The sequence below is a fragment of the Eleutherodactylus coqui genome, chromosome 11 (assembly GCF_035609145.1).
Source record: "Eleutherodactylus coqui strain aEleCoq1 chromosome 11, aEleCoq1.hap1, whole genome shotgun sequence".
Lineage (NCBI taxonomy): Eukaryota > Metazoa > Chordata > Amphibia > Anura > Eleutherodactylidae > Eleutherodactylus > Eleutherodactylus coqui.
In genome coordinates, this window is record NC_089847.1 from 83,407,177 (window position 1) to 83,429,243 (window position 22,067).

The window sequence follows — 22,067 nt, forward strand, 5'->3', positions numbered from 1 at the left end:
CGTTGTTACTCTCTGCCTGCCCTGATCATCTGCCTGGATTTCGCTACTGGTCCTGTGCCGCCAGCCTTGACCATAGACCGTCTTTTTGTCAAGCACCTGTTCACACCATCAGATACTGCTACTATCTGTGCGTGTAAGGGCTTGGAGACCTAGAAGCAAAGACCATATCCAGCTTCTAAGGGTCAAGGGTGGAAAACAAGTTTCCCCAAGTGCTGCCACATCAGATAGCCCAATGCCAAATCGGTGTGTGGCAAGGTGGATCAACATCTGCCTGCCAATAGAATTATTGGCATTAATAAGACAGGCCAAAGTTTAAAAACCTTTTCTACAGTCTTTCTTATCTACCTAAGTAGCAGATGTTTATTAAGATCCCATTCAATGCACTAATAGTGAATTCTGTTTGGTCTAAGGGTTTTCAAAATATCTATTCTGGATCAGTTAATTCTAATTTTGTCATTAGAGGATCTACATTACTTTCCGAAAATTTGTGCTTCTCCAGGTCAATGAAACGTGGATGCTGAATAATTGTACCCAGGCCAGATGCCTGGAAAACCACACAGTAGAGATTACTGAACTCAGGTGTGAGCCTCCACCAAACATCACATGTGCCAATGAGGGCAAACCCATAGCTGTATTGCATGATGACCAATGCTGCTGGCACTGGGAGTGTGATTGTGAGTATAGAGCTACCTATTGCATTGATTTCTCATTATTTGTAACCACCTCTTGTAGGTTGAATTTTTTTTTCAGCAAGGGTCAGCAATTACAGATGTGCATTTTATCATGCAGGCGTATGCTTGGTTTGGGGGGATCCACATTACAAGACCTTTGATGGAACCTATTACACTTTTCAAGGCAACTGCACTTATACACTAGTGGAGGAGATAGAAAAGAAGAATAATTTCCGAATAGACATAGACAACTATGACTGTGGAGCAAAAGATGGGGTTTCCTGCCCTCGTAACATCAGTGTTCTCCATAATACTCAAGAAATCAAATTTGTTGTTCATGGTTTCGACATCATTAAAGTACAGGTAAAGGCTATTCCAGTGCCCGATCCCTAGAGCCACAAGCTAAGTGCAAATGTGAGCAATTTCATTTCTACTTTATTTTTCTTCCCGCAGGTTGCTGTAAATGGAGAGATTATTGGTACCCCTTATAAGAGAAATGGGGTGACCGTTTACATCTTGGGCGTTTATTATATAGTAGAAATACCAGAACTGGGAGCTTATATTCAATACAATGGCATGAATTTAAAAATCAAACTGCCTTATCAACGGTTTGGTCATAACACACAAGGACAGTGTGGTGAGTTCCTGAAAGTTTTGGCAATGCTCAGATTTATTGCAGTTCTATAAAGGTGGTATTGCAAAATAATGTCAAAAGAAGTTTAAAAGATTCCAAATACAGCTTTTCCCAGAAAGAAGTGCTGCATGTGCAGAGAGGTATTATCGGCTTGGGCAATGCCCAGGCCATCATCATGAAAAAGCAGCACATGGATCTCTGGGATTATGAGGACTAGAGCGAAGTATAACTCGGAGGGAGTGCGGTGGGCATCTTTCTGAGAAAAGGATTACATTTTAAGTTTTTTTCACGTGATAAGACATTTAACTGCATTTGGTCCTTTTTCCAAAAAGGTGTACCTTGGAGCATCCTCTACGTCTACAGGAAAGAAGGCTTCTACACAGACAGAGAAGGGGGTTCTTTACTGTAAGAGCAGTGAGACTATGGAACTCTCTGCCTGAGGATGTGGTGATGGTGAATTCGATAAGAGTACAGGAGGGACCTAGACGGCTTTCTTGAGCGATACAATATTATATGTTTTAATCGTTCAGGGATTATTCTGATTGCCAGATCAGAGTTGGGAAGGAATTTTTTTCTCTTAAATGTGGAAAATTGGCTTCTACCTCATTGGTTTTTTTTTTTGCCTTCCTCTGGATCAACATTGGGGAGTAATAGGCTGAACTGGATGAACATATGTCTTTTTCGGCTTTATATACTATGCTATTATGAAAAGGCAGCTAACAGCTACTATTATGTTTATAATTCATGTATTTCATTACTTTTTATTCCCATTGGATTACTTGTACTTTTAATGTACTGTAAACTTCTATACTGTATATCTCTATATGCCAGTATAATATCCTTGGTGTCATCACACCCAGGACCCAGGTGAATGCTAGTAATTTTTTGTGTAAAGGTGGTATCATACACAATTTTTTTTTTATTTTTACTTTAAAGCTGCAGTTTTTTGGAATTTTTTTTTTAGCCAAAACCTGAAGAGGATTCAAAATACTATATTAATACTTGCCTCTCTTGGACATGGATGGTCGCATTAGATGGTGGAGTAACTGCATACTGCGAGTCATGGTGCCCAGCATGATTTACTGAACTACCTTCAATTGCTAGGTTCTATTTAGCATGATCATACAGTGGGAGGAGCATCACGTTGTTTCATTTCCTTCCAAAAGTGTTATCGTATCTCTCGCCTCCATACTGAGATGTTACGAACATTTAGAGGGATAATTGCATATGGACAGTCTATTTCACTTGCTCAGACAATAATCATACATATCAATCAGCCACAATCGTCATAGTCACATGATTATGATGAAGATTAGGGAGCTTATTTCCCCCTTCCCCAGAAGTATTGTATCGTATTGCTACTACACATTGGCTGACTGTTCTATTGTAGCAATCAATAGACGGCCTCATTGATTCCCCTTTCATGAGGAAGTAATTACATCATGGTTAATCTCTGTATCAGACATAACACTGCCTTTTCAGATATCTGCCTTGTCACTCCCCCAGACTGTGGGCTGCCAATGCTTGCGGTTTGCCCTTCCTTTTCAGTATCTGTATCCGATGTTTGGCAGTCGAAGCTAGTATTAATCAAAAATTTTATATTCTCTAAATAACCCAGTTCCTGACAATAGTTATCCTCAACCAAGTTGCTCTCTGGACGAGGCTGCATCATGCTTCTCCGGGTAACACAGAGATTCTTTATAGTCCGTGGTGTGTGAACACCCTCTCATTTACACAGTACACTGTCCATGCCAGCAGTCCGCTTCAGCATCATTCGACCACTGCAATTCCTTCCATAGGCAGAGTAAGCTGTCTCTTATCATCATCGGCAACTGAAAAGCCTACAGATATAGGCAGTGCCCAGACAGGTACATTCTCTTGTATGTACCTATAATGGTTTTCTGCAAGTTTTTAATCTCACGTTACACACCTTTTTTTCTGCTGGGTAGGATTCCAGCGCTGGTAGTTTTGCGGGTGTCAAAGAGCTACACCCCTCCTTACTTAGGTGGGGTAACTAGGCAATACAAACATTCATCTAATTTGTGGGTGTATTTTAGTGCATTCATGTCTCAGTATTTAGGTCAATGGTCTGGCACACCTTAGTGCCCATCCTTGACATGTAGTCCTTAGTGTGTGAAAAACAAAAAATTCACACTATACGTGAGCCTTGGGCAAATTGTTTTACTCCCATACTTCTTCCAATTTCTTGTGATGCCTTCTCTCCTTTCGGGAAAGATCTCAGCTTAATAGCACTGGTCCTTGATTGTTCTGGCCTCCATGGTTCACCTGTACTGATTGTTCTCCAGTGAGGCTTCTTTCTTGCCCAAGGGGATTCGGGTTTGTCTGTGGTGCAGATCCCTCAAGAATTCACCCTAGTGAGCATTGGCCTGGAACTTTATATCTATTTGCTGTCTTTCCCTGTCTGGTCCAGCTTTATGATGAAACCTTTAATAAAAACTCGTCTGTTTGATGAAAGACTCTCAATCACATCTTAGAGGCATCTTCCTTGTTTGTGTCTTTATCCAAACACAAAAAAATAATAACGCAAAGCAGTTTCCTTTGCCAAAGTTAGCTTCCCAGACTGGTTTTCCCTTTTTATCACATTCTCAGATCATATGATTGGCCCAAATTATCAATTTGCCTAAATTTGTACCAATGCTTCTGGCATAATGCTGCAATAAAATCTTCATGGTTGGCATTTTCTCTGGAAGGCAGTGTATAAAAGAAGAACTTATACTTTTTCTTTCTTCTGGAACGAAAACTTTATCAAAACTGCAACTTTATTATTATTATTTTTTTTAAAGCGGTGTTTGAAACCACCCTTAAACTGTTTAGGGCTATGGCGGCAATGGAAGCTATTTGTATTACTGGACTAATTATTCTCAAGTATGCAACGTCCTTCATGTAAATAGCTTGTTACATATACTGAGGAGTAGGATAACAGTTTTAAGGCATATATAAGGAAAACTGACGTCTCCATTCTCACTATGCAGGCACATGTACTAACAATCGGTCTGATGACTGCAGAACACGTAATGGTAACATTGTACCAAGGTGTGAACTCATGGCAGATTCCTGGATCATAGAAGACCTTAAAAAGCCTGAATGTGTCAATAATACGATTCCAGGCACTCCTCCTCCTTCCCCCACTTGCCGTTCGACATCAATTTGCAGCCTCGTTAACGGACCGTAAGCATTTATCCGCCATATAATCACGTTTGCCTCTGTTTAGCTTATAGATTAGAAGAGTTATTGATGCATTTCTGTACTCTGTCTATAAAGGATATTCCAGAAATGTCACAATGTGGTGTCACCGAATGATTTCTATAAGGCTTGTGAATATGATAGCTGCCATGTTCCACGATCCGGGATTGAATGTTCCAGTTTGCAACATTATGCTCAACTCTGTGGAGAAAAAGGAATCTGTATTGATTGGAGGAGTCAAATCCCAGAATGCTGTAAGTTCGTTAGTTTATGAAGAAACCCTACTGATGGACAGATTTAAGGATATTTCTTGTATACTCTACTTTACATCCTATTTATGGAGACCTTCTTTAGATCATAGTTTTTTTTTAAATTTGAAAGTCTACTAATGTTGTTCCTTTTATTTTAGCCATGCCTTGCCCCTCACACAAGGTCTACAATGCCTGCGGCTCAGCCATACCAAGAACATGTGAAACCATGTAAGAGTTATAACTGTTTTGTGATGCTTCTTTGTGAAGAACAGTATACTTTCTAAAGATTCTAACTGCAAATGTCTAAATTAGTGCACCTTAAAGGGGTTTTCTGGGCAAATACTATTGATGACCCATCCTTAGGATAGGCCATCAATAATTGATCGCCAGGGACCCGCCACTCGTGATCCCTGGTGATCAGCTGGTCGTTTGATTGCAAGGGCTTTGCTTCCGTTGAAATCTATGAAACCCTCTATGATGTGGGTCCCTGGTGATCAGCTTTTGATGTTCTGCCCTGAGGATAAGTCATCGATAGTATTTGCCTCCAAAACCCCTTTAAAGTTAATATCTAAATAGTTCATTAATAAAGGGAACTTGTCACTAAATTCATGCTATCATATCTGACAGGGCAATGCTGCATAGACAGGGGCATAGCTATAGAGATTTCATTTGCACTTGAACCTTTGTCCTGGAGGGGACCAAAAGCTCTTTGGCCAGAAGTAGGCACTCCTATTGTAAATGGCATTTTGGATTATGGGCCAGAACATGCAAGCCATGCCTCTGAATATTGGAGATTAAGTCTGAGAGACATGTAGGGAGATATATGGATAGGGAGAGATCTGTAAATCACAGGGATGAATGTGGAGGAGAGATGCCATTCAATTTACATTTTTGGTAGCACTGGCTGTAAAAGCAAAAAAACCATACCCTTCTATCTCAGTCAGTTCCATAGACTTTGAAAGGAGTGGCAGTGCAAAGGACAAAGGATCTGAGCTCAGCCAATAGCCTCGGGCTATTAGCATGCGCTCAGCAAAGGCTTCATTAAAGGGGTTGTCCCGCGCTGAAACAGGTTTTTTTTTATTCAATAGGCCCCCCGTTCGGCGCGAGACAAACCCAATACATGTGTTAAAAAAAAACAAAACGTTTGGTACTTACCCGAATCCCCGCGCTGCGGCGACTTCTTCCTTACCTTACTAAGATGGCCGCCAGGATCTTCACCCACGATGCACCGCGGGTCTTCTCCCATGGTGCACCGTGGGCTCTGTGCGGTCCATTGCCGATTCCAGCCTCCTGATTGGCTGGAATCGGCACACGTGACGGGGCGGAGCTACGATGACGACGCGGGACCAGCTCTCTGGCACGAGCGGCCCCGTTCACCAGGGAGAAGACCGGACTGCGCAAGCGCGTCTAATCAGGCGATTAGACGCTGAAATTAGACGGCACCATGGAGACGAGGACGTCAGCAACTGAACAGGTAAGTGAATAACTTCTGTATGGCTCATAATTAATGCACGATGTATATTACAAAGTGCATTAATATGGCCATACAGAAGTGTATAAACCCACTTGCTTTCGCGGGACAACCCCTTTAACATATATAATTGGCATATATATCAGGCTATATAGACCATGAAAGATTACTTTAACTGAAAAAGCTGGCACAAGCGCAATTCTTCAAATAATAAAATCCCGAGTAGCAGCAATTTCATTTGTTAGGTTATATTGATATATACATGATATATTGTTCACAGTATATTTGAATCTCTTTTGTCATGATATATTGATTTTTATTGGGATTTCCATTTTCGCTTTCTATCTATTCTACCTTTGCCCTCTATTCTATATTCTGCTGCACCTTTTATGTATTCATACTATTGTGTATTACCCCAACTAAACTGAGGAAGAGGCTATGACCTCGAAACGTGTGTTTTCCTGGCTTGAAGCCTTTACCCAATAAACACATTTACTCATAGCATTTTATTCCTTGGATAGTTGTGGCTTTTGCCAACTTTTTTCCTTTGAAGTAAATTTTCATGGTCGTTGCATAGAAGGGCTTTTGAGCAGTGCGAACAATGAGCACTTGAGATTAGTGAGTACTTTATTTTTGGAATTGCAGCATAATAGAATGGGCTTCCCGAGATGGGAATACCCCTTTAAGTTAAACTTGCTACATCTGGATCTATAGAGCACATAGTAGAACCTAACACTGTTCCCTGGTGGTACAGGACGCGTCTGCTCTGGAAAGCTGTATTGGTTTTACAACAAGATTATCTTTAAACATCTCAATAATGTTAAATCCAAGTATGTTGCCAAGGAACTTTACTATAATAAATCATTAGAAAGCATAAAATACTCATTTCAAAACTCTCCCAAGAGTAAAGGGTCACCTGAGGAGGCACGTTATACGATCTCAGACTATATGGGCAGATGAGAATATTACGCCTACTGAAGGTTTTAGTGATACCTATGAAGGTTCCTGTGTAACTATATATGTATTTCCATGGTGTTTCAGCCAAGAAGAACATTTAAAAAAGAAAGATGATGAACACTTGGTTGAAGGCTGTTTCTGCCCTCAGGGCACCGTCCGCTTCAGTCAAGCTGTGGACATATGTGTACAGACTTGTGGTAAGGACTGATGGGTTGCAATTTATTTTTCTCAAATTAATTCTCAATTAGGAAACATTAAATTAATCAATTTTACTTGTAATTACAATATAATGACATATTATTAGAGATGAGCGAGCACCCAAATGCTCGGGTCCGTGTTATTAGAGTCAAACTTTTCGTAAAATTCGAGAGCTCTACTCGAGTAACGACTACAATAGGAGACTCGAGCATTTTTGTGTGTGGGACGCCGGGTCCCAAGCTTTTTTTTTGTGGTTTGTGTTCTCTCTCTTTCCCCCAAAAAAATTTGCCATTGGCGCGCGCTGTGGCAGGGAGAGACCAAAACAGACACGTCACAGTGGGGAGGAGCCAAAAACTGGGGCGGAGTCGAACACGATATGATGCTCGTTCGAGTAGCGAGCACAATTGAGTACGCTAATACTCGAATGAGCATCAAGCTCAGCAGAGTATGTTCGCTCAGCTCTACATATTAAGTTACTTATTATGTTACATTATATAATATTGCTAATTCCCAGTTAAAATTTAAGTTCTCATCATTTTTTCTGTTTTGGCATTTTAATTCCAGCTACAAATATAACAGTAACCAGCCCTGCCCATCATACATGTGTGCTAAAACTTTAGCCATATAAAAGGAGTCTAAGGTTGCTTTCACACCTGCGCTGGGGGTTCCACTTTCCTGCTCTGTTTGGGGAGCAGGAAAGGGGAATACCTGAGGACGAATGGCTCTGCCATACAAAAGAACAGAACAGCGCAGAACAGACCCCATAGACTATAATGAGGTTTGTTCACTTTCTGCTCAGCTGCCCAGTTTTAGCCAGAAGAAACGTGCGGCATGCGGCACTTTTTCTTATAGTATTTTGTGCCGCATCTGCAATGGAACTTCTGACTAGAGGTTCCAATGCAGATGTGGAACCACCCTAAATTGCCTTAGACTACATGCATAATACTGGCAGGGACCTTGTTACATACTAAATTAACACTTGAGATAGAGAGGTTGCAGAACTACATTCTGTAGTATATATATACATTTCAGTATTGCCTACAATCTTAGGATGATCAGGGATTAAAGCCTCCTGACCCAGTTAGACCTGCTTAATCAGAAGGTATTGTATTTGTAGGCTGACTTCCAGCACGTATGCACAAAACAAGGAAGTTCTCCTCATTCTAGCCTGTATTTGTCCTACATCGGCACTTCTGTATGCATAGTCAGCTGTTAGGGGTATAAAGGAACTATTTAATTGTCATCTCCTACAGTCCCAGAATGAAGATTAATTTCTTTGATTTACTGATGTGACCTGGAATTAAGCATGTAAACATTTATTGAGTTTGGTATGTTTCAATAATGCCAACCATAGTGTTGGATAAATAATATTACATATATAGTTAAAGAGTCTGTCCAGGCTTAGGAAAACATGGTTGCTTTCTTCCAAACACAACGTCACCCATGTCTCATGACCAGCAGGTGTGGAAGCACATGAATTAAAACCTGGGTTAGAATAGGAGTCCCTATTGCATGGTGTAGTGTCTTTGTCCACCTCTGTAGGTCCTAGCATTCTCCCCAGAAGCAATGAGGTTCATATGGCAGCATGTAAGAGGCAATAGTTTGTTCATGCGCTTTCATATTAAAGTATAAGTTAATTAGAGGTACAGGATACGAGTATAAGATATTTAGGATTGCATATAACGCAGATCTAGAATAAAATGTATGATTTAAGGGGATTCTTCCAAGCTATAAAGTTAGTCCCTATCGATAGAATAAGGAATAACTTTATGATCAGTGGGGGTTTGACTGCTGGAAGCCACATCAATCCCATGAACGGGGATTTTAAAGGCACTTGTGTGAATGGAATAGAGGTTTCACATGGAAGTGGTAGAGATTGCTGAGCACTTCTACGTGAAAATGTCTAGAGCTTCCACTGAAATGCGCGACCTGTGCTCAATTCATGCAGGGACCTTCAGGATCCCGGTTGTCAGGGTTGATGTTGGTTCCAGCAATGGAACCCCACTGGTCATAAAGTTACCCTCTTTTCTGTGTATAGCTTGGCAAAACCCTTTTAACTTGGTCTCCTTAGACACTTGGCAGATAGTTGTTTTAATTGGGAAGCCACAGCTAGCTAGAAATTTGCTCGTCAGATGCTGCAACAGGGGAAATGTAAATTATATGTTAGCCATTCAGAAGAATGTCCATCAATGTAATACAGGGACTGCCATGTCTAGCAGAGCAAATGTTACTGTTTGTTAAAAGTTATATGCTTTTAATCAAAGATGGTGGTCCGAAGTGGGCCATACACATCCTAATAACATAGTATTTTATGTTGAAAAAAGATATGTGCATACAGTTCAGCTTATTTTCCTGCAATGTTGATCCAGAGGAAGGCAAAAAGCCCCAATGAGGAAGAAGCCAATTTTCCTCATTTTAGGGAAAAAAATTCCTTCCCGACTCCAAGTCTTGCAGTTGAAATAATCCCTGGCTCACCGACCCTTCTGAAGTAATCAGTAATTATAACATGTAATATTATTTCACTCAAGGAAGGCGTCCAGGCCTGTCTCGAGGTTTCTCAGTGAGTTCGCCATCATTAGGCCCTCAGATAGACTTCGGTAGTCTCACTGCTCTTACAGTAAAGAACCCCCTTCTATGTTGGTGTAGAAACCTTCTTTCCTCTAGATGTAGAGGGCGCCCCCTTGTTACAGGCACAGTACTGGGTATAAATAGATGATGGGAGAGATCTCTGTATTGTCACCTGATATATTTATACATAGTTATTAGCCGTCTTTTTTCTAAACTAAGTAACCCCAATCAGTAATAAACTGTTGCCAAACACGAACATCGACTGCTATTTCCACCAACTACTGAACTCCAACATGCCAAGTCCCTCTTTCTTCCATTTTTTGCCATAAGAGGACAGTTGGGAAGCCCTATAGACATGAGATTATTGGAAGATCCTTCTGAAAGGCTTTACACATAGAGTAGATCTGCATGTTCTGCACACAGCACTGATTGATGAAGGAGGAAGTTGGTGTGACGTATACAGTACAAACTTAGAAATGGGGCACTCTTGCCAAGTTAGTCTTGAGGGGATCTCTAGGCAGACATTTGTTGCCCTTATTCTACAGCAGTTTATAATAATAGATGAACATCTTTGCCCGGCACTTGATAGTCAATAATAAATCTGATACCTGTAACATTACCTTACATTTATAATGTACCTTCATTTATAGGATGTGTTGGTCCTGATAACGTACCACGAAAGGTATGTTCCTTACCTTAATCGTCATTGTTTTATATTTTGTACTGCTCTGATTTACTCTTTTATACTTAACACAGTTGCTGAGTATTGAATACTGTGGTTATATGGACCAAGCATGGAAAATAGATAAGCTTTGGATGTGTCAGTGTGATCTGAGCTGTTTGTTTTCTGATGCAGTCATCCAATGAGAGTTTTTCTAGATAAAAGGTTTTAATAGATTTTTTCCCTGTGGGATAGCCAGCATTTTGTATATCGCTCCACCACACATTTTCTCTTCAGTGGTCTTCTGAGCCTGTGCCCCGAATGATAGATACCTGGGAATTAGAGCACTAGCAAGCCACTCAGCCTAGGGCAGTGAACGTAACCTATGTGAAGGAAAGACTCTCTATAACTCTGAAGGGACTCTGCAGAATGCTGACAATCCAATGTCACCCATTCACAGTGAGTGGTGGGGTGTGAGAGTGCCGGGAACGAGACCAATGAAGAGCCTGTCCAGGCAAAGGTAGGTAAGTATTAAAAAAAAGAGCTAAGTCAGGTCATCTTTAAAACGCTATTCCTATTGCAGTAAAGGCTCATTTAGCCCCAAAGATTCTCGCTCAAAATTCGCTCAAAGCCGTCTTTTGAGTGAGAATCATTGGGTCTAAATGCACGGACATCGTGCAGTTTTTGTGCACGAGTCATTCCTTGCTCAATTCTAGTTTTCTTGAATTGAGCGATGAACTCTTATCAGCGGTGCAGGTTGTTACCAGTCGGCAGCGCTGATAAGATTCTTTCAGCTTGAGTCCCGCTGGAAGTTCACAGTGGGACGCGAGCTGATATCGCAGAGAACAATACAACTGTTTGCTTATGCAAAACGGCTGTATTGTTCACCGAGCAATAGCGGCAGTGTCTCGCTCCGCCTGCATAGCTCCTAAGTAGCTACTTAGCTACTATAGACTATGCAAAGATGATTCCTCAAAACTGTCACTCAAATTATCGTTTAAGAAACTTTTGAGTGATCATCTATCAGTGTTAATGGGGTCTAAGTTATCCCCCATCCACAGGATAAAAGATAAACTTGAAAATCAGTGTGGGTCTGTTCGAGGGGAACCCCACTGATCCTAAGATATCATTTCTGGCACATCCTGAGTTGTGACAGAGGTGGCCATGCATGCATGCCACTGCTCCTTTTACTTTAATGGGACTGCTAGAAATTGCTCAGTTCAAGTGCAGCAGAGAGGATTGGAGCTCATTAACAAATGGACTGCTCTGTTTTTTGGAGGAAAGGGGAATTTAGTATAGCACAAATGTTTTATTAGTCAAGTACAGGGGATAACTATCTGATCCATGAAGGTCCAAGCACTTTTATTCCCACTGATCACAAAACTGGAGGTTTCGAAGTTTTGCAAATGAGTGGAGCAGCAGTCCAGCGCACACTGCCTTTCCATTTGTTTCAATAGAACTGTTCAAGATAGCTGAGTGCTAGAACTTAGTTATCTCGAGAAATCCCATTGAAATAAAATAAGTAGTGCGCATGTTTGACCACTGCCACAGTCATTTGGGGATCTTCGGGAGAGCTGTTCTTATGATTGGTAGGAGTCCCAGCAGTTGGACCCAAACTGATCAGAAAGTTATCTTCTATCCTACGAATAGAACTTTTGTGCTTATCAAAAGCCCTTTAAAGAAATTGATGATCCGCTGATTATGGCTGGTCTGAGAGCTAAAACTTCCAGTCTCTCATTTCTCCTGTGGTGGCCGTTGCAAGTTGGACTGTGGCCTTGCATAGTACTCATTCAAATTAGCAACAATGAAATATATGGTTCTGCTCATTCATTTACAGTATATATGGCTCTTCACTTTAGCTAATAGAGGCAGAAATTCATTGCAGGGACTCTTCTTTAGGGTGGCTTCACATGAGCGTGTGAGTACATGTGTGCGCATCCCTGTACGCGCAAACAAAAACGCATGTGTGAAAGTCCGTGCATTGACTCCAATGTAATCCGTGACAGCTGTAGTAGGGAATTCTTTATTCCCCGTGGGGATGAAGAACTCCTTTGCTCCATCTGTCACATCTGTGACAGGTGCAGCAGGGAATTCTTTATCCCCCCGCGGGGATGAAGAACACATCTGCCGCATGTGGCACATGTGTTCTTCATCTCCGCAAGGGACACCGCAGCGGCGGACAGGTAAGTATACATATATATTTTTATTCATTTTATTTTTTTTTACACTAAAAGGGATGATTTTCAGGGAGGAACTTATATTTGGAGTTCTTCCCTGAAAATCACTTCTGGGGTTCCGGCAGACCATTACCATCAATGGAGCCGCCGGCAGCAGCCGCGGCTCCATTGAAGGCAATGCGTGCATTCCCAATGGTGCATGCACGTCCTCTCTTTGCAGGCGCATGCCTGTAAAACATGGACATGTGAACACACCATAGGGAATGCAGTGGTTGGAATAGATGCGTATTTTTGTGCGTGCATATGCATGCACACAAACATGCTCGTGTGAAGGCACCCTTACAAATAAACTAAACCCATCATGCATGTTTGGACTAAAGCACCTTAGTAATACAGTGCTGACATTTCTCCACCATCAGATTCAACTATATATTTTTGGAAGTTTTGGGGTGCAAATACTTAATAATACAAACTTCATTCTTTATAGTTCGGCGAAAAATTTCAATTGGGCTGCGAGGACTGCATCTGCATTGATGGCGGTAGTGGAATCACATGTCAAAGACACAAGTGCAAGGAGAAGTCTGGTGTACAGTGTAACTTAGAAGGTTTCTACCCTGAAATCCAGATCAACCCCACTGACCCCTGCTGCAATGAGTCTGTGTGCAGTAAGTAGAGCTTGCTTTATGAAGAAACTGTCTACAATAGGCACAGTGTGTTGTTCATTATAATTGAAGTGGTTCCCCAAGGCTTCTCAGACCTCAGTCGATTGCAATTTTGTCACGAGAAAATCACGTCTTTTTTCCCGCGATTATTGAGCTTCTGCGATGCTTTTTCTTGTAAAAACATTGCTGCCGCTTGGGATTTTCTCGCACATTTTTATCGCACAATTTTACCGGGTCAAACCCACTGCTCAGTGAAGGGTCACTGAATCATCCCAGACAGATGTCTGTCCAGCCTCTGTTTGAACACTTCCATTGAAGAACTTGCCACCACCCATGGCAACCTGTTCCACTCATTGATCACTCTCATTGTGAGAGTTTTTTTTCCTAATATCTAATCTGTATCTCCTCCTTTTCAGTTTCATCCCATTGCTTCTAGTCTTTCCTTAGGACCTGTGGCAGAGTCCTTTAAACAGTGTTTCTCCTTGCAGAGTGTGACAGTAGTAGATGCAACATCACATCTCCCACCTGTATGCTTGGCTATGAGGCTGTTAGTAGCATTCCAGAGGGACACTGCTGTTCTGAGTATCAGTGTGGTAAGTTCTAATCACCAGTCCATCTATAGATATGACATACATGGGATGGACAAAAATCTGGAAACACCATATGAAATGTATACCTTAAGCCCTTAACGCCACAGGATATAAATGTATGTTCTGGCTGGGGGTACTTAATTGCAACAGGACATACACTTGCGCCCTGGGGATAGCACAGGATCAGAAGAGATCCCGCGCTACCTGGCAGCCGGAGCCGGCTGTCACCGATAGCCACCCTCCTGATGCAACAGCAGGGGTGCATTGGGACAGCAAGCCCCGCTGTTAACCCCTTCCTTGCCGTGATCTATGTAGATTGCGGCATGCAAAAGGTTCACAGAGGTGATGTCTGTGACGTAATCTAACTTTGATGAGTTGCTATGGCAAATCATTTCCAAAAAAACGGTTTTAAAAGTGGAAAATAGTGGAACCCTCCTTCCCCCCCCCCCCCCAAAAAATAAGCATTTTGGTATTGTTGCAATCATACTGACCTGCAGAAAAAAATGCATTGTGTCATTTATGCTGCATGATTGACGTTGTAAAAAAAAAAATGGCAGAATTGATGTGTTTTCTCTCCCTGCTATCATAAAAAAATAATAAAAATTTTACAATATAGTCTATGTATTCATAAATGGCACCGATGAAAACTACAGTTCGTCACGCAAAAAACAAGCCCTCATGTGGCCATGACCACGGAAAAATAAAAAAAGTGGAGATGAAAATCCCCCAAAAATCATTGAGTCCCAAAATAGGCCGTGTCCTTAAAGGGGTTGTCCCGCGGCAGCAAGTGGGTCTATACACTTCTGTATGGCCATAATAATGCACTTTGTAATGTACATTGTGCATTAATTATGAGCCATACAGAAGTTATAAAAAGTTTTATACTTACCTGCTCCGTTGCTGGCGTCCTCGTTCCCATGGAGCCGACTAATTTTCGCCCTCTGATGGCCAAATTAGCCGCGCTTGCGCAGTCCGGGTCTTCTGCAGTCTTCTATGGGGCCGCTCGTGTAGAATGCCGGCTCCGTGTAGCTCCGCCCCGTCACGTGCCGATTCCAGCCAATCAGGAGGCTGGAATCGGCAATGGACCGCACAGAAGCCCTGCGGTCCACGGAGACAGAGGATCCCGGCGGCCATCTTCAGCAGGTAAGTATGAAGACGCCGGACCGCCGGGATTCAGGTAAGCGCTGTGCGGGTTGTTTTTTTAACCCCTGCATCGGGGTTGTCTCGCGCCGAACGGGGGGGGGGGGTTAAAAAAAAACCCGTTTCGGCGCGGGACAACCCCTTTAAGGGGTTAAAATCGGTCTCTATTTCTTATTGAAATATGATTTATAATCCCATGTAACTTACAGTATATACTTGAGTATTAGCTGACCCGAGTATAAGCCGAGGCAATAAGTTTCACCACAAAAAACTGGTAAAACTTATTGACTCGAGTATAAGCCGAGCTATACTCGAGTATAAACTAGGTTTTTAAAAAATGTAATACTCACCTCCCAGCCAGTGTCTGTGTCTGTAACAAGCTGCTTGAATTCTCCCCGCTGTCTTCTCTGCTTGGCTCTGTCAGTGCTGTGTAAGTAAGTGCTGTGATTGGATTGAGCACTAGCCAATCACAGCTGGCGCTCGATCCAATCACAGCGCTTACTAACACAGCACGGATGGCAGGGGATTTGAAAGCCGAGCAGGGAGATGACAGAGGGGAGAATTCTAAAGCAGCTTGATCGACTGTGAATGAACGAGCATCGGCTGTGATAGGCTGACGCTTGATCCAATTACAGCTCTTGCTTACACAACACTGATGGCAAGGGATGACAGAGCCGAGCAAAGAGGACGTCGGGGGATGACAGTGGAGAGAATTCAAGCAGCCTGCCGCACCGCCGCCGGAGACATAGACGCCGGCTGGGAGGTGAGTATGGAGGGTTTTTTTTAAGCCTTCCCTGACTCGAGTATAAGCCGAGGGGGAGGGGGGGGGGGTTTCAGCACAAAAAAATGTGCTGAAAAACTAGGCTTATACTCGAGTATATACAGTAAGTGAAGGTAATATGACTCAGATGCTGCCAAAGTGAACATCTGCCCGAGCAACAAGGCTCCATTGGTCAAGGGTTTGAGCTACTCAGCTGCTGTTACCAGCTGGCTCCCAAAACCACCCAGAGCATGGCAAGAGGTGAAGTAAACACAAATTTGTCAGGAAAGCTCTTAGCCAAGCAGGGGTCAAAAGGACAGCTGAGTACTAATGATTTAAATCCCATGCATTTTGTATGGTGTTTCCATATTTTGTCCACACCCCATATATCACAGTGCACATTGTAATACAGCATGACAAGATTCTATTAGTTACAGCTCTGTCATCTGTCTGTCTCGCTTTTCAAAATGGACCATGTGGAATGTGACAGCCTTTTTCCTGTATGATAATATACTTGTTAAACAACTGATGGTTCCTCTGAGAAAAGATATAAATTGAACTATTACTGTCTTTATAGTCCCCAAGAATGTCTGTGTGCACGGCGGTGCAGAATACATGGTAAGGAATGGGACACATTGAATAGATCTATTGTCCTTCAGTAATGTAACAAGATGCAGTAGCTGTAGGTATACCTGTATACTGTATGCTGTGCCCGATTCACTGTATGACTGACACCAGCAGCGCCGAATGGGCCCTAGTCACTTAGGGTGGACTTGCACAAAACTTGCACGTACAATAGGCAGAGAATACAACCCATTGTTTTCAATGGGTTCATTCTCAATTTCACTTTTGTGCGCGTACTTCGCACGCACAAAAAAAAATGCGGTGTACTTTATTTTGGTGCACATAGATATTTATTGTGCTGAGTGTTTTTTATCCCCTGGCAAATCAACAAAGTTTCCACAGGGGTTGAATATTTATGCAAACAACATTATTTTCAAATTTTACTAGACCTCATAGCAGCCAGGCCACGTGACTGCTAAGCAGTCCATGTTGGAAGGGGACGCAGCACTGAACTGCTTCCCTTGCTCACTGTGACCTTACCATCTGCAGTCATTAGTACGAGCTTACAGTATACAGATGTTATATATAAAGCTCCCCCTGAGTTCATTGATTGGGGTTTTGCGCAGTATTTCACCCTTTCCTTTGCATATTTGCGCACTTCCCTTAGACTATGAGGCCATTGCTGTGCAACACAGGAAAATAGAGCATATAGGTCCTATATTTTTGCACACGCATGAAATTTTCATGCAAAATGCACTTCTGAGAACTAAACCATTGAAGTCAACGGGTTCTATACTCCATTTGGCATGCCCAGATTTTGCATGTGCCAAAACGAGCGCAAACACAACCGTGTGAAGGAGCCCTCAAGCAGAAAACCTGCACAAACCCCGTGTATTTGTGCAACAAAATCAATGGGATTTCATGCATGTTTTTTATGCGCATAAGTACAATACCTATGTATGTACACAAAAATACTGCCGATACACTGAGTATTTATGGACCAAAATATACATACACCCCTTTGAATGCGCCCTTAATAAATCATATTATTTCAATATATACAAATACACTGAAAAACAATGCCATCTTCTCTCCCCAGCCTGGAGCTCCAGTATATGCTGAGGACTGCCAGAGCTGTGTGTGTGCGGAAAGTGCAAACACCACCACAGGGCTGGAGGTCCAATGTACAAATATTACACATCATGAACAGTGCCCGTCGGTAAGTAGAAACCTCACTATTGCTGTAGATCCCTATAGATTGCAGTTGCATATGCAGCAATTTCTATTTTCGCTGTGCTACCATCAGGCAGTGCTTTTGGAGCCCTGGCAAATAATGGATCCACCCCACCCAACGGTACTGGTGCATCTTGTCTCTACCGGTACTATGGGTGGAGACAAGGGTTTGTCCTGAGTGGAGAAATGGGTTTGTCCTGGTGGACTCCGGGAATGCCCCAAGCTCCTGACTGGCTAACGCTGTCGCTCTGCCATCATGTCCCCTCCAGGCTAATGTCCGTGTGCAGGGCGCTCCCCCGCCTGCTGCTCCGCCGCTGTCAGTGTCCCTGTGGGGACAAGCATTTCCACTCACGCGCGCGTACAGTGTGAGTGTCACGGCTGGCCGCTCCCGCGCAAGAGTGTCAGTGCCGGCTCTGCCGCGGACAACTACGCTCAGAGGCTGGGGTCCCTTTCCCAATGCTAGTGCTGTCACTCTCTAATGCTGCCAGTCCGATCCACGTCCTGCAGCATCCGAGTCACTCTGTCCTGCTGTGGCTGCTGATGGTGATGCTCAGCCAGCTAGTAGTGCCACATGTACTCTTTTAACCCTACCACTAACACTAACCCTCACCCTAACCCTCCAGCCAGCTCAAACCTCAGGCACTGCTAGTGCTGTAACTGTACCAAAAACCCTAATCCTCCAGCCAGCCAATCAGGAGCTTGGAGGCGTAAATAGGGCGAATACAGTCCATCACTATGTCTCCACCCATACTTCTGGTGGAGACAAGATACACCAGTACCGATTGCAGTTGCATATGCAGCAATGTGTATTTTCACTGTGCTACCATCAGACAGTGCTTTTGGAGCCTGGCAAATAATGGGTCCACACTCACCTGGCGGCTGTCCACCCCCCCACCCAACTGTCTCTGCATAGGAGCTACAAAGTTTCACTTGTACTTACTGCACTATTTGCATAGTCAATGCTTGAGAAGAAGCATAGCAGCCTTCTAAGTAATAGGGAAAGACTCCAGGGAAGGTTAGCAGTTCACCTTGTGTAGAGCACCAAGAGGATGTAAGAGATCCTATAGGGCATACATTACTCCCTCAGAAAAAGTTATGTAAATTAGTGATGGAATGATCCTTCACAGCGCCACCTATTGGAATGGTAGTTACCTTACAAGTCAATATCTGACTTTTCAACTGGCCTTGGAACATGACTATGGATATCAGCCAAATCAGAATATCCATGTACAGACAGTTGTTAAGGGGTTCCTGCCCCTCATCATGTACAGCGTAGTTCTGGTTGGATGTGTGACCGGCCATCATTGTGAACGAGGCGCTTTTGCAAGCATGTCTGTAGATTATACTGTACTTTTTTGGAGAGCACTATAGGAGAGAGTACAACAAGGCTGTAAGAAATCGTACAGGCCAGGCAATGTAATAGGGTAAAAAGATGGATGTCGATGAACATAACAGAGACTTTAAAGTAACCATTTGGTTTTAGGACAAAATTCCCAGGACCTAAAGAGGCAGGGGATGCATTGCCTGCAGTTGATGTCATCCTTCTGATCCACTGGCTCCATGTCCCATTTTTAGCCATCCAAGATGGTTGATGCAATCCTCCACAGTGCACGGGTGGTTTTAGACTACCAATGCACTATACCGGCACTCTGACTTGCATCCCTGCGGGGGTTCCCTTTATCCCATTGCCTTCAATGGGGCGACAGCAGCAGTGGCCCCATTGAAAGCAATGAGAGAATATTGCGATCTCCTGCTGCTGCTGTCACAGCAGCAGCAGGGGATTCCTTCATCCACTCAGGGAGTCCCCTCATCACTGAACACCCTGCCGCTGCTGTGACTGTGTTCAGTGATAAGGGGACTCCCCGTGGGGATGAAGGAATCCTCTGCCGCTGCTGTGACATTAGCAACAGGAGATTGTGATGATCTCACAATGTTTTACGCTGGCCCCATTGAAAGCAATGAGCGATATCGCAGAAAGAAAGGAGATCCTGCAATTTTTTTTCTTCCACGTAGCATCGCAGGCGTGAAAACATCGCAAATGAGAATGAAACCATTGAAATTGATTGGTTTCATAATCATGCGTTTTCTTTCCAATGATTTTTAGTGGTATTTTCAATAGCATACAAGTATAATTATGGTTGTAGACATACAGCAGCACATGGTCCGAGTATGCAGATTTTTTACATAAGTCTAACTGTAACCTGTAATATTCAGATTATTTTATTAATAACATTGCTAACATGTGAAACAAGAAATAACACTTAACCAGTGTGTTCCATTTTAATCATCATGCGGTTTCACTCCCTCTTGCGGCGCAAGAAAATCGCCTGATTTTCTCGCCAGTGTAAAGAAGCCCTTATACAGTGAAAGTGAATGGCTGAACGATTCGTCTGACTTTATAAACAGGCTGCACAAGCGAATTCTGTCATTCTTCACTCGTTTGCTCATGCGAATGTTAAACTGCTCTGTATAAAAGCACCCTTATATGCTGCAAATCCGCAGGTTACAACCTAATGATACCTAATTTTGTAACAACAGGGCTTCACACTGAGGAAGAGCAGAAGACACTGCTGCGGCGAGTGTGAGCAGACTCACTGCGTGCTGAATCTCAACGGCTCCATGACTTCCTACCCTCCCATCAAAGTAAGTTCACTGTGACTATAACATCTCTATGTAAGAAACTCACATTATACAGAATTAGACGGCTTTCAAATGAGTGGATTTTAGCTTCATATTTGGTTTATAGTTTGCAGACCGTAATATGAAGCTAATGTAACTCTATGTATCTATTCTATTGGGTTTTTTATAGCCGTTTTTTAAAATGCAGCATAACCTATTTTTTGTATATTTTTCCTCCATATTGCTTTTATTTTCTATTGCACATATGCAAATTAGTATTTGCCCATTAGAATAAAATATACAGAGGCAAATACTGATGACATACGGTTGTAGTGTCATCTGAAACACGTCCGTAATACACATCCATATTACAGGCGTGTTTCTATACGCTCATTAGAGATGAGCGAGCACGCTCGTTTAAGGCTGCTGCTCGATCGAGCATTGGTCTTGTGGAGTAACTGATTACTCGATTAAGCACCATGCGGGGGGGACGGCGGGGGACAGCATGGGGGAGAGAGAGAGAGATCTCTCTCACTCTCCCCTCAGCCGCCCACCGCATGGTGCTCGATCGAGTAATTAGTTACTCGACAAGACCAATGCTCAATTGTGCAGCAGCCTTAACCCCTTGAGTGGCACGCCCGGAAATTTTCCGGGACAAGCTCCACTGCTCATAGCGACATAGCCCGGAAGATTTCCGGGCTATGTATCACTATGGGAGCTGCAGAGCACAATGCCACAAGCTGTGACAGTGTGCTCTGCCTGCACAGACTCACAGAGAACAAAGCAAGGGCTTTGAAAAACCAGCAGAAGATATTGCCGATATGCCGGCAATCTCCTGCTTTGTTTACAGGTTGCCATAGAGACCATCGGCTTGTCAGAAGCAAGCCGATGGTCTCTGTGGCAGGGAGAGCTTGGTGCTTGGCTGTCAGAGGACAGCTAGGTACCAGCTCTTACAGCAGAGATCAGAGAAAACCTCCGATCTCTGCTGTGTTAACCCTTTACATGCCGCAATCTATGTGACTGCAGCATGTAAAGGGCTGTCACTGCAGCATGTAAAGGGCTGCCACCATCGGACCCCTGGAATGTGATCAGGGGTTCCTGATGGGTCCCTGTGGAAGTCCCCTAAAGGGACTAAATAAATAAATAAAAATAAAAAAATAAAAAATAAAAAGTTTAAAAATTATAAAAAAAATAATAAAAACACTTGTCTCCCTTTACTTTGTAAAAAATCAAAAATACAATCACACATGTGGTATCCGCGTTGTAATGACCCAGAGAAGGAAGGTAATACATTATTTAACCCCTTAATGACATGGCCCCTTTTTTTCTTTTTTCCCCATTTCTTTTTTTCCTCCCCCCTGTTAAAAAAAAATCACAACTTGTCCCGCAAAAAACAAGCCCTTATATGGCCATGCCAATGGAAAAATGTAAAAGTTATGGCTCTTGAGACGCAACTGCAAAATTAGTTGAAATTCAATGATTAGACCATTTTAAAAAACCTGCCCTGGTGGGCACGACAGGGTGGTAGGAAACCCGCCACTCAAGGGGTTAAATGAGCGTGCTCGCTCATCTCTAACGCTCATCTTAAAACAGCCTAATAAACAAAAACACACTACCGTAGCCTTAAATACGCCCCCTGCAATGGAGTGTAGTTGTGCCTGCACGAGAGGAATTTCTTGCTCTCCGATGGCCTTTCAAACTCTGCGC

The 22,067-nt window shown here is 42.9% G+C and overlaps 1 protein-coding gene and 1 long non-coding RNA gene across 2 annotated transcripts in view; both read left to right on the forward strand.

The window, feature by feature from the left end:
• The window catches only part of LOC136581727 (mucin-2-like), a gene marked incomplete at its 3' end in the record, with an annotated part of 97,314 nt that extends 83,930 nt beyond the window's left edge, over positions 1-13,384 (forward strand). Inside the window, exons 31-39 of the mRNA XM_066582351.1 lie at positions 500-674; positions 790-1,034; positions 1,125-1,308; positions 4,299-4,494; positions 4,588-4,763; positions 4,919-4,988; positions 7,273-7,385; positions 10,605-10,636; positions 13,280-13,384. Coding sequence (XP_066438448.1) covers positions 500-674; positions 790-1,034; positions 1,125-1,308; positions 4,299-4,494; positions 4,588-4,763; positions 4,919-4,988; positions 7,273-7,385; positions 10,605-10,636; positions 13,280-13,384 — 1,296 coding nt within the window. The remainder of the gene's footprint in view (positions 1-499; positions 675-789; positions 1,035-1,124; positions 1,309-4,298; positions 4,495-4,587; positions 4,764-4,918; positions 4,989-7,272; positions 7,386-10,604; positions 10,637-13,279) is intronic.
• Positions 13,385-13,394: 10 nt separating this feature from the next.
• LOC136582082 (uncharacterized) lies at positions 13,395-16,561 on the forward strand. The gene is made up of 3 exons (XR_010787131.1): positions 13,395-13,457; positions 13,943-14,047; positions 16,522-16,561. It is a non-coding gene; the product is annotated as an uncharacterized lncRNA (long non-coding RNA).
• Positions 16,562-22,067: the final 5,506 nt, after the last annotated feature.